The 13220-nt window shown below is 43.2% G+C and overlaps 1 protein-coding gene across 1 annotated transcript in view; it reads left to right on the forward strand.

Annotated features, from left to right (window-relative positions):
* Window positions 1–13220, forward strand: part of FHOD3 (formin homology 2 domain containing 3) — a 478616-nt gene that overhangs the window by 57473 nt on the left and 407923 nt on the right. Inside the window, exon 2 of the mRNA XM_063076795.1 lies at window positions 4243–4349. Coding sequence (XP_062932865.1) covers window positions 4243–4349 — 107 coding nt within the window. The remainder of the gene's footprint in view (window positions 1–4242; window positions 4350–13220) is intronic.

A 13220-nucleotide genomic window follows, 5' to 3' on the forward strand; every position in this document is an offset into this window, starting at 1 on the left:
GGATTTTATTGTTTCATTGTGTCAGTCTAGCCAAGAAGTGCTTTATTCTTACTCTCTTACTCCCTGGCTCATGTGATGGTTTAAATATTAATTTCATGTGTTTTGGGAGTAATGATGAGGCAGGGCTTGTGTTGTGGGATGGCTTGGGCAGTGTGTGTTGACTCATTAGGTATCTTCACAGGCCACCTGTGTTGTTAGGATCCCCTTTGTGCCCACATGTCCCATCTCCCTGAGGGCCACCAACCTCTGAGCTTGCCCCTCTTCCCACAACCCTCCTGTGAGGACCTCGCTTGTGCTTCCTGAGGGATCCAGAGGCATGTATTCCGCTTTTCTTTCTTAGGTGAGGGACTCAATAGCACAAATGGGGAGGGGCTTGCCTACTCATTATTTAGGGGACCAGAGTGGTGACATTTGGCTTAGGAAGTAATGGCAGGCTTTATCTTGGAAGGGGGCCTTGGGTGGTTTTATGAGGATGCTTGGGTCTCTGACAATTATAGCAGAAGTACTATAACTGAGGAAGAACTTTCACTCGTTTTGACAGTTGATTTACATGGTGTTTTATTCCTTTCTGTGTTCTATCTGTGGGTCATACTTACTCAGTGAAATGATCTCTTGGAGAGAAGGAAGCAATTATGTGTTCCCTTGTGCCCTGCCTGTGCTTGACATATAATTTTGTTAAAATTGAACTGTGGAAATGGTAGTAGTTAATGATGCCTGGAATGTGAGGGGAGGGATGCTAAGGTTTAGGGACTCCGTTGTCTGAAGGCTGGGGACATTGTGGGGCTTCCTGTTCTGATCTGGGGCTGGCCGGGAGCATATGGAGGCAGATAACCTGGCAGGCCAGAGTGAATGTCCAGGAAAACAGATATTCACCTTGGGCTGCTGGGAATAAAATTGGTAGGTATGAGATGGAAATGCTGTACAAAATAGCCACTGCTACCACTGGGCTACAACTGCTGCTACCTGTACATCCCCACCTCTGCCCTAGCTAAGGAGGAGAGCACAGGGCCGAGGAGGGGATGGTGGGGACAGAAGGCCTGCGTCAGGGTCTCTCAGCCTTTTCCTCCCCTCCCTGCTGTCTCCACTTTAGGTGCCTCAGATGAGTGAGTGGGAGGGTCACAGCAGAGCGTGCTGGTGCCAGCCTGGGTGACCTGCGAGGGCCGATAGTTACATTCTCAAGAATTTTGTGAGCCAGTTGTTAAACATAGCCCTTATTAAAAATTAGATTATAGAAGCTTACAGTAGGGATTAAACTGGAGTAAACTGGAGTAAAAAGGAAGGTAATAGATATTAGAACCTGTCACTTCCTAATTATTTCACTACATTTCGCTGCCTGTGCTCTTGAGGTTACATATGTGTTTTGTAACTGTGTGGTAGAAATACCCTAGGAGGGGTCTTCAAAAAGTTCATGGAACAATTTTTATTATCTTTTAATTACATTTTTCTTTTTTTGTCTTTTTCGTGACGGGCACTCAGCCAGTGAGTGCACCGGCCATTCCCATATAGGATCCGAACCTGCGGTGGGAACGTTGCTGCGCTCCCAACACCGCACTCTCCCGAGTGTGCCACAGGTTCGGCCCTTAATTACATTTTTCTACAAGCCTTTTGAAGCACCCTTGTGTGCTGGTGAGCTCTGCGTCCCTTTCTCCAGCTCGGCGCTCAGTGACTTCGCTTTGGCGGCTGGGAACGGGCCGGGCAGGGGAACTCCCACCACACCCGCCTGCACACTCTGCCTCTCTCCTCGCCAGAGCAGCGCCTCCTCTCGCTCGTGGTTCTCTTCCTCTAGGCTGAGCGTGGACCGCAGCTCAGAAAGACTCAAGGAGAAGCAGAAACTCTTTACCCCAAAGCTTCTTTCTCTGGGCTCATATGTTTCCAGGGGCTGAGGCAAAGGAAATTGTTATGGCTTAATTGTTAGGGCTTTCATTATCGCATCTTCTAGTCTGTTAATTATATGTGGGCTTAAAAATAAGCAAAAGTGTTGATACTATCAGCGGAACACGCTAAGTGAGCTTTATTAGTAACAGCAGTAGACGTTAGAAGCAAGAATGAGCTGCCAGTGATGACAGCTACACAATGGGCCAGTGCACATGTTAACAGGTGCAGTTTCTGATGGAATTTCCACCTAGGAATGAAAAAGTCTGATTTCAGTACATGGGAGGCCTTTGGCTCAGGAGATGCCTTCTGCAGGAAACTGTTCCTGTCTGCTGCTTCTGTGGATGGGAGAGGCAGCTCCTGTGTATTTCTCTAAAACACTGGGCACACCTCTGACATCTCAGTACAGGGAGTTTGGCCAATGCAATTCTTGTATTTAAATGCCTTCTCAGATCAGATGACCCATCTATAAAATGCCAGTGAAGAATGCTGAAACTCACCTGTGTGCCTTTAGTAATTATGAGAGAACAAGTGAATCAAATGGGATTAACCCCTTCACATGATTTAACTAGGTATTTCTCACAAATAATAAAGAACAAATTCCTTTCATTCTATTGAGGATAACCACAAACAAGGAACCGCGGGATATCTAACTAAAGAATTAACAGCCTGTTATAGATGCTGATTCTAAATAGGATGACAGTTCATATTTCTCTTGTGGAAGTTAATAGCAAAGCTTGTCTATCAAAGGAGACTAATTCCTTGTTTGAAATTGCACCTATACTGGATTATCAAGCATTTATCTAGATGTTTTAAAATAGCCTCATATTTGTCTCTACTTTTCCCTAATCTGTCATTTTGGAATGAGGGCCTTCACTCACCAAGAAGATTAATAGTTAAAAATCACACTTAAACAGTCCGTGAAATCAAGCATGAAGTTATAAATTTGGATTTCCTCATAATGTTAACCTCAATCTTTTTTGGTAAGATTATTTTCCTTTAGTATTTTTAAGCGTAATCATGCTAAATGTAACACAGTTCTAGTTGTTGTAACAAACCTCAAGATCTTAATGAATTGCCATAGCATGGGCTTATTTCTTGATCTTGTCACAGTCCAGGATAAGTCAGTGGAGTCTGAACAGCAGAATGCTCTCTTCCACGCAAAGATTCAGGGAGCCAAGCTCCTTGCATCTGGGCTGTGCCGTTTTCTAGGTTGGGAGCCTCCTCTGCATCTGGCCACAGAGAAGAGTTAAGGTGGGAAGTTGTGCAGAGGTGGTATGGCTAGGCCTGTTGGGGGCCTTCTTCACTTTCACCCCCAATTCCATTGGTCAGTACTCAGTTATGAGGCCAGAGCCCAACTATAAGACTATGCTGTGTGCCCAGGAGAAAAGGGAACGGGGCTGGCACACCCACAGCATTGCCTTGGGCACACTAGAAAACCCAGATGACACAAACTGCATTTTACAAACATAAAATTTTCAAGGCCTTAGTGGTCTCAGGCCATAGAAAGGATGCAGAGTGTAGTGGTTGAGATCATGACCTTGAATCAAACTGCTGGTATCCAAATCCCAGCTTCAACATTTACCAAATGGTGACACTGGGCAAGTAACTTCATTTCTCTCTGTGCTTCAGATTCCTCATCTGTAAAAGGGGGATAAAAATAGAACCCGTAGAGTTTGTGTGAGAATCAAATGACTTACCGTGTGTAAAACTCAGAAGAGTGCCCAGAACGTAATTAACAACATGTATGTGTTTGTTAAATAAAATCTTCTAAAAATGAGAGTAATAATGAAGAGACCTAATTTCCTGTTTGGCAAGTTATAATTTGGATATGTTTCCATTCAGATAGAGAATGGTTCTTTCATTTCAATTGTAAAAATGTTTATTGAGCAACTATTATTTGTAATGTGCCAGGTATGACCACAAAATCTCAATAAGTAGGCTTCTTACTGAAGTAAAGGAAACAGCATGTTTTCTCCAACAAATTTACCTTTTAAACTCTGTGACTCTTAATCCATGTTCACATCAACATCGTGATCTTGGTTCCCACTCCCCAAATGCATGGCTTCTCCTAGACCCCTCAGAGTGAAAGTGGCACTGGCCCAGTGCCCAAAGGGCTCCTTCTGTTCCCCATCCATGTCTTTTGGGCCTTGTCAATGCCATTCCTTTAGCAGATGTCATATCTGCCCACTTGGTATGCAGTTTGCTTCTGATCTATTTATACTAACATACTTGTTCTTCTGGTTATGATCCACATTTCAGAATAATGCTTGATTTCAAGAAACACATGAGGGTAACTAAAAGGGATTTTTCCATACAAAACCCATATCCGAGGAGTAGGCTGGGCTTAATGGGCTCTTTCTCTTGCAGCTTGATGACTGCACGCTGCAGCTCTCCCACAATGGCACCTACCTGGACTTAGAAGCCACCCTGGCAGAGCAACGGGATGAGCTGGAAGGCTTCCAGGATGATGCTGGGTAAGAGCAACTGTCGTCCCTGACAACTGATCCCCACCTACCAGGAATAGGGGGAACATGGAGGCCTTAATGTATTTGGGAGAAACCACTGTGGCTTTGACCTTCTTTTCACTCACAGTTGCACAAGAAGAAGGGAGATGCAAGTGACTCCTCAGTGGTGACTGCAGACCCTTTTCCATTCTGAGTAAATTTTCTTGACAAAGGTATTTGGGGGTAGTCTGCCCTGGAAAAATTTCTGGTATAGTTTAATCAAGGACATGGTATTTATGTTCTAAGTTATTATAAGCCACATATCACAATTAAATTATGTTGTCCAGATTTTAGTGATTGACAACGGTTTTAAACATTGTTTTCAATGACAATTTACTAGATATTTCATTTTCTAGGCAGATGCCCTTGTAGATAGTTTGATACTATATCATCTTTTAAACTTATTACAGTGGAGAAAATAATTATTAATTATGTTAATTAATTCTTAGTCACTTTTAGCCTATATCTAGAATAGCTGAATACTTCTGATTGCTGTGAGTCTAAATAAAGCAATATGCATATAAAAAGTCAGAGGTGTGTACAGAAGTGAAACCTCTGTAGGAATATACCTATTCAGTCAGCCATTCCTGTATTTATTAGATTACTGAAAGAGCCTTCTAATGGGACCCTGCCTCTCTTTCTACCCTTCATCCATCTCGAACCAAGAGTCTCTCTCCTCCTTAGAAACCTTCAGAGGCTCCCTGATACTTTCCAAATAATGCTCAACTATCTTAAACTAGTTTTCAGGGACTCCCAAAAGTTGTTTGAAGTTGCCTTGCCTTAGTTAAAAATACAGTCAGGTGAATATTGTCTGAGAGTACTAATTTTTCATGAATAGTTCAAAGAATGAGGGAAAATTGGGACCTTTTTAGTATTAGCTTCATGTAGCCAACTGACTCCATTGTGTTCTGGTGGTTTCCTGAATTTCCTCTGTTTTAACACCCTTCACAATTTATGGTCATTGTATCCTCTTCTGTCCTGCTAAAACTCCACTAGGTCAGAACTGTGCCTGTTTGGATGTCTAGCACCTAGCATTTTCTCAGCACACTGCTGACACTTAGTGAATATTGATGGACAGGCAAATGGCACAGTTCCAGAATGGATTCCTGAATGGCATGGCTGTGAGCACCAGGAAGACGAAGGTCCTTGGTAAGATCCTGCAAGGTTCTCTCAGGACACCCTTCTTGTCTTCAGAGTGGTTTTAAGGGCCACACCAATAATGTGTAGGAAAAGACCCTGGAAACCACCATTTTGCAAACATAAAATTTTCAAGGCCTTTGTGGTCTCAGGCCATAGAAAGGATGCAGAGTGTAGTGGGTATCTTAAGTCACACCAGATTTTACTCATTATTGTTTTTTAAATTAACATTATTAGACTGACAGACTTGGGGAAATTCCATTGGGATAGTTTTGCAATAGTTTACCAAGTGTTTGAAAATGACATACCCTTGCATAAAATGTCAGAAGGCAGGGCTGGATGACAATCTAATTGGATGACTTCATGGCTTGTTAATCAAACAGACCCCAGGAGTGCTATGAGTAGATCATTGTCAATTTGAAAAATGTCTCAAGTGGTGTTGTGCTTGAAGACCTTGTCCTGTTTGATTCTTTTTCTTTCTTATCAAATCTTGAGTGATTTGGAGATTGAAGCTCAGGAAAAAAAAAAAGGGCGAATACATTAGGTAACAGTATAAGAATAAAGGATGGGGAAGAAAATAACATTTATGGAGCACCTACTTAGTTTAATAGTTAATTCTCATAATAGTTATATGGTTGGATTTTTTGGTCTCCATTTTTCATTTGAGATAACTGAGTGTCAGGAGTTAAATCACACATCCAGGGCAGCAGAGCCAGTAGATGGTGGAGCCAGGTTGGAACACAGGAGTGACCGATTCCCAAGGGTACACTCCTCTGCCATCCCAAGAGCTTCTGGGCAAAGGCATTTCAGGGATGTACATTTGTACCTTTAGTGATGTGAGGTTGGTTCATGCAAAGTCATCGGTCCTGGTCTGAAACACTGCCGTTGGTTGAAACAGCACCCAGTCATGCTGCCAGGTGGCTTCAGGGAAGACACCCTTGTTGCCATCGTCCATCACTGACACTACCACTTGTACTGGCAATACCAGCATCCAGATGCTCGAAGTTCTTCCACAGCTCTTTCTGAAGAGCAGGGGACTCTGCTGCAAGCTCACCAGAGTAGGTCCTGGCACTTGCTTTCTCACTTTGTTCCCTTCTAAATCAACTCCTGGCCATGGGTCCACCCAACAGGTGGAGCCTGGGTCCCATTACTGTACCCTAATAGCAAAGTACACTGGAAAAACAAATTATAGCAAGATCAGGAGGTGGGACTCAAGATGTGGGAAACTGCCAATGGAGGAAGGTAGCCTAAAAGATGCTGCATAGCTACACATTTTGACAAGTGTGCCACAAACTCACCCCAGAGTGAGGTTTTATGCCTTTGAAACAGTCTTCATTCATAATGACCCACTCCTTATCCTTTCGGACATATTCAGGATGACAACTCCTCTTTGTCTGGAAGAGTGTGAAGAAGCCACCTTTGCTGATCTCCTGGTTGGGAGGCCCATTTTGCCCCTGCCTAGTTGCAGAAGACATGCCAGGATAGTGTTGTTCTGGCATTGTTGGGCCTCCCCAGTTATCCCAGGTTATTTACCACCACTGAGCTTTGGAAGCATGTGGCAAATCACTGGGTGCTGGCCGGGAAGCAGACTGCAGGCTGAGCCCTCCCCACATGGGTGTGAGGTGCCTGGGCACATTTGCAGTGTCACCTGTGGTGAGACCCCTCCTAGGTCCTCTCCCAGATGTGTGGCATTTGACAGAATCTCTGTGCCTGAGAACGCATGACTCCCATGAATGGGAATTAAAATATAATTTTTTCCTAGTTAAGATTTGCCCTCCTGAGGTATGAAAACAACAAATGTAATACTATTCTTTCTCTTGATTTCTTTGTGTAAATTGTAGCAAAATATTTGCTAATTCTGTGGCCATCTAATGAAGATGTAAGGCAGGCTGTGTGAAAATAGCAGTGGTTTTCATACAGTGTGTTCTGGGTGAGTTTCTTTGCTGGAGGAGTTAGTTTCTTTCTTCCTATCCATGACTCTGCTCTTTTATGCCAAGACTAAAAATTAACTCACTCCTTTAGAATTATCACTCAGGCTATAGCTAATCAGAGAAGAGAAAGACCTTCAAAAGTAGAAAGACAGAGCAATTATTATGCTAACAAAATAGAGCTATGTCTATTCATTGCCTTTCAAGGCCAGGGAAATTAGCAAGTGCAGTATGGTGCAGAGTAAGCATGTCCAAAAGCCTCTGGATTATTATCCCCAACCCTGCCATTGTGCGACCTTGGGCAAGCCACTTTACTTGCAATAGGAGTTTATAAAATGAGGACATTTATCAAATTTACTTATAAAATAAAGACAATATTACCCAATCTCATTTCCCTCCCTATATGAGCAAGGGTCCTGACAAGGTCTCTGGCACCTGAGGAGAGCAGCATAGCATAGTGGTTAAGGACACGGGCTTTGCAGTTAGTGTGATGGCAGTGTGACCACGGGGATGTAACTTTGCCTTTCTGAACCTCAGTTTCCTTATAAGTGGGGATAATATAAACATAATATTACCTCCTTGGGTTGTTTTGACATAAAATATGATGGTGTATCTAAAACATTAAGCCTAGTTCCTGACACTCAAAATTAGCCCTTGCTATAATTATAGGCAGAATTTGGGAAGATGATACATTGAAATGGGAATTGCTGGATTTTAGTCCTGGAGGTGTCTGTGCAGGTCAAGCATTTTAGTTAGGAAGACAAGGTGAGCTGGGCCAGAGTCCCCCACGCTTTTGCCTATTACCAGCCCCAGTGCCTGAAAGAAGACCAGTGCCAGTGAGGTCCACAGGAGACTGTCCTGGAGAAGGTGGGCTTTTAGGTGAGCCCTGAGGGGAGAGAGTGGCTTTGGGCAGGTGGAAGGGCAGTAGGTGGGAGCGTGGCTTGAGCTGAGAGTGGGCTTGAGAAGCACAATGTTTCTGGGACCTCATGAGGACCGGTGTGCTTGTGGGGTGTGGTGTACACATTCATTCCCAGGTGCTCCTAACTTTGAGTAACTTGGGGCACCTACCTTTCCTTAGCGTGTTTCCCTTCAGGCCTGTACCAGAGGTTCAGCTCTGAGGATAGCTGCTGTTCACCTTCTCTTATCTGTGAGGGGGGCACAGTCCTCCTACCTCAGGCCCCACCTGGGCGGGGGTGGGCGTACGGGGCAGTGTGAGACTGGTGACTCATGGCTGGGTATGCTGAGGACCACTCCATGAGGGAGACAGCATTCCTGAAAAGGCTGTAGTAAGTCAGATGAGAATGAATTAACTCTGGTGCTGAATGGACAGTGGAATCAGAAGGCCTCTAAATTCCTTCAATGCCAGATTGTGTGACAGGACAGAGACAGCATCAGATAGGAGTGGGGGCCTGAGCTGGGCTGTAAGGTGTGGGTTGGAGTCAGACAGAAGAGAAATGACCTGCAAAGAGAGAGCCCTCACGGAAGTCCTCAAGTAATGAGGGGGTTATGGGTGGGGTGGGCAGGAAGGAGAGTGGGGGTGAGTGGGAAGAACTTTGAGCAGGGAGGCTGTGGTCAGATGTCACCCACTGTGGGGATGAGAAGGGAGTGACCTAATGGGCCAATACCTGGTAGCTGAGGAAGGTGAGTGTATGGGGGCCTGGACTAATGGGAGGGGGGATGTGCACGTGGAGATGTGGTACTATCTTGTGTAGAGGGAACAGGAAAAAGAAGTGGACACTTGACGTTAGATAGTGCACAGAGTGGTGGACTACTTTGAGAGGTAGTGACGTTATAGAGTGGGGACAGTTTGGGGAGGGGAAAGAGAGGTTTATACATGTTAGTCTGAGGTTATGGCAAGCCACACTCAAGGTGTGAAGTGGCCAGTGAGAAACAATGGCCTGGGATCCAGGTGGGAAGCTTCAAGGACCAGAGAGGCTGGGGTGATCCCTGGAGGGAGGAGGCTGCAGAGTCTCGTCTTGTCCCTGAGGAACGGTCACAGAGGGGAGGTGAGGAGATGACCTGGCTGTAGGGACCAAGGAGCTAGCAGTCACCCAAAAGGCAGCATCCAGATGACACAGTGAAATCATAACCAAGTACTGAACATCAGAAAGGAATTAATTTTAGTTGCATGTAGCAAAGAACCCAGATAACAATATCCTAAAATTTTTGTGAGTATATTTTTTCATGAAAAAAAGGTGGATATTAAGAAAATGAAAAGACAAGCTGTAGACAGGGAGAAAATACTTGCAAAACACATGTCAGATAAAGGAAGTACCCCAAATATACAAAGAATTCTTAAAACTCAACAATAAGAAAATAAACAATCCAGTTACAAAATTGGCAAAAGGCCTGAATAGATACCTCACCAAAGAAGATATTCGGATGGGAAATAAGCAGAGGGAAGAATGCTCAAAATCATATGCCATCAGGGAATTGCAAATTAAAACAGGGTGCCACTGCACACCTATTTGCATAGCTAAAAACCAAAGCACTGACAACACCAAATGTTGGCGAGGCTGTGGAACGACAGGACAGTAATTCATTGCTTATGTGAATGCAAAATGGTACAGCCACTTTGGAAGACAGTCTGGTAGTTTCTTAGAAAGCTAAACATAGTTTTGCCATATGATTCAGCAATCACACTATTTATCCTAAATGAGTTGAAAACTATGTCCACACAAAAACCAGCACACAGATGCTTTATTTGTGTTTGCTAAAACTTGAGAACAACCAAGATGTCCTTCAGCAGGTGAATGGATAAACAAACTGTCGTATAGTCACATGGTGGAGTATTTGTTATTCAGCGATAAAAAGAAATGAGCTCTCAAGCTAGGAAAGACATAGAGGAATCTTAAATTCATGTGGTGAAGCCAGACTGAGAAAGCTTCATACTGTGTGATTCCAGCAGTGTGACATTCTAAGAAAGGCAAAAGTATGAAGACAGTAAGAAGTTCAGTCTTATTTTTGCCGGGAGGGAGCGGGAGGAGGGTAAGCTCGTAGGGAGGGATGACTAGGTAGACCGTGGGATTTTGGGGGCAGTGTAAATACTCTGCACGTTACTGTAATTTTGGATACCGAACATCATGCATTTGTGAAAACCCTTAGAACTGTTCAACAGGGTGAGCACTAATATAAACTATGGACTCAGTAGAACTTATCAGTAAGAACGTATCAATATTGATTCATCTCTTGTAACAAATAATAACCACACTAATGCAAAATATTAATGATAGGAGAAACTGTGTGTGGGGTGTGGGGGGGTGGTGAGAGTATATGGGAACTTTCTCTACCTTTCTGTAAACCTAAAACCACTCTAAGAAAACAGTGGATAATTAGGCAGTGCCAAGGACCATATATTGATTCCACAATGCTGTTCAGAACCCAGGCTTATTTTTACCTTTCTGCTCTGCCAGTCTTAGGGTCTGGCGCTTATCTTTCATGCTTCATCACAGTTTCAATGTGGCTACTCCCCCTCCAACATCACATCAAGGCAGGAAAGCAAGAAACCCTCAAAATGACAGTTTAAGTAAGATTAAAGTTTCTTTCTGTGTAAAGGGAACTCTCATACATTGTGGTGGGAATGTAAAGTAATAAAGTCATTATGGAAAGCAGTGTGGAGATTCCTTAAAAAACTAAAAGTAGAACTATCTTATGACCGTGTTATTCTACTCCTGAGTATATATCCAAAGGAAATGAAATCAATATATTGAAGAGACATCTGCACCCCTGTATTCATTGCAGTACTATTCACAGTAGCCAAGAGATGGAATCAACCTAAATGTCCATCAATGGATGAATGGATTTTAAAAAATGTGGTGTATGAGGGGTCTTCAGAAAGTTCATAGAAATATCTATATTATCTTTCAATTCTATTTTTCCACAAACTTTTTGAAGTACCCTCATATATACATAATGTAATACTATTGAGCTATAAGAAAAATGAAATCCTGTCATTTGCAGCAGCATGGATGGAACTGCAGACCATCATGTTAAGAGAAGTAAGCCAGGCACAGAAAGACAAATACCACATAATCTTATAGACAGTGGTTCTCATAGAAGTAGAGAGTAGAACAATGGTTACCAGAGGCTGGGAGGAGAAGGGGGTGGCGGGGGGAGGAGAAGAGGTAGATTAATGGGTACAAAGGTACAGGTAGATAGGAAAGATAAGTTTTGGTATTCTAGGCTGACTGTAGCTGATAATATTACATTGCATATTTCTACATAGCTAGAAAAGAGGATCTTGAGTGTAATCACCACAAGGATAAGATAATTGTTTAGGTGATGGATATGCTATCTACTCTAAGTGAATCATTGTACAAAATATGCATGTATTAAAACAACACACTGTACCCACAAATATGTACAATTAAAAAAAAGTTTCCTGTGTAAGAGTTCCAGTGTAGGCATTGCTCTTTGGGACTGGTAAAATAGCTGTGGTATCCTCAAAATGAGGACTCCATCTCCAGGGTGGCTGCTTCAGCTCTTACCATCTCATCTGTATCCCAGCCCCCAGAAAGAGGAAGGGTTCAAAGGGAGTACGTGCCTATCCTTGTGCACATAGCTTTCACTCATATGCCATTGGCTAGTACTTAGGCTCATGGTCACGCAACGAATTGTGGGGCTAACCTTCTAGCTAACCTTCTCCCTCTATGACTATGGCTATTGATTTACAGCGAGTGGTCCTTGCCTTAGATGGGAAGAGTAAAGGGCAAATGCTGGTGCTGGCTGGATTTGTCCCTATTAAAGAGCTTTCCGTAAGTTCCACCAGCAACTTCCCCCTGTAGTTCACTGATGAGGATTGTGCCCCACAGCCACCAAGGAGACTGGAGAATGTACACTTGCCCCAAACAAAACTGCATTCTCTTTAAGGCAGACAGGGAAATGAGTATTGGGTGGGGAACCAGCAGTGTCTCCCCCTGCAAGGAGAGAGGATATTTTAAAGAATGGGCCATTGAGGACACGATGCCACAAAGTCGAGTTGTGAGATGAGCAAGGCAAGGCCAGGGGTGTGGTAAAGAGGAAGTAAAGAGTAGTGGGGGCAGAGGCCGTCCGGGGAGACTGGGCTGAGAAGGGGAGGCAGCAGGACTGTCAAGGGATGGGGAGTTGTGAACGAGTTGAGCAAAGACTTCTGTCCCACGAGGGGAGACCTGAGAGTAGAAGGAGAGAAGAGTGAGATAGTCAGGAGGTCAGGGACCTCACACCATACACAAAACTTAACTAAAAATGCATCATAGGCCTAAATGTAAGAGCTGAAACTCTTAGAAGAAAACAGGAGCAAGCCTCTGTGACCTTGAATTAGGCAATAATCTCTTTGGTATAACACCAAAAGCATAAGTGACAAAAGAAAAAATATATAAATTGGACTTCATCAAAATTAAAAGCTTTTGTATCTCACGAGACATAATCGATGAAGTAAAAATCCAAGCACAGAATAGGAGAAAATAATTTGTAAATCATATATCTGATAAGGGACTTGTATCCAGAATATGTAAAAAATTAATTTTTGTCTCTCAGGAGACATAGTAGATGAAGTGAAAACCAAAGACGTGGAATGGGAGAAAATATTTATAAATCATACACCTTATAAGGGACTTGTATCCAGAATATATAAAGAACTCTTACTCAATAATAAAAAGATAAAACAACCCAATTAAAAAATGGACAAAGGGCTTGAATGGAATTTTCTCCCAATTACATATAGAAATGGCCAACAAGCACATGAAGAGATGCTCAATGTAAGTCATTAGGGGAATGCAAATCACAACCACAGTGAAGT

This window comes from Cynocephalus volans, chromosome 13, assembly GCF_027409185.1.
Source record: "Cynocephalus volans isolate mCynVol1 chromosome 13, mCynVol1.pri, whole genome shotgun sequence".
NCBI lineage: Eukaryota > Metazoa > Chordata > Mammalia > Dermoptera > Cynocephalidae > Cynocephalus > Cynocephalus volans.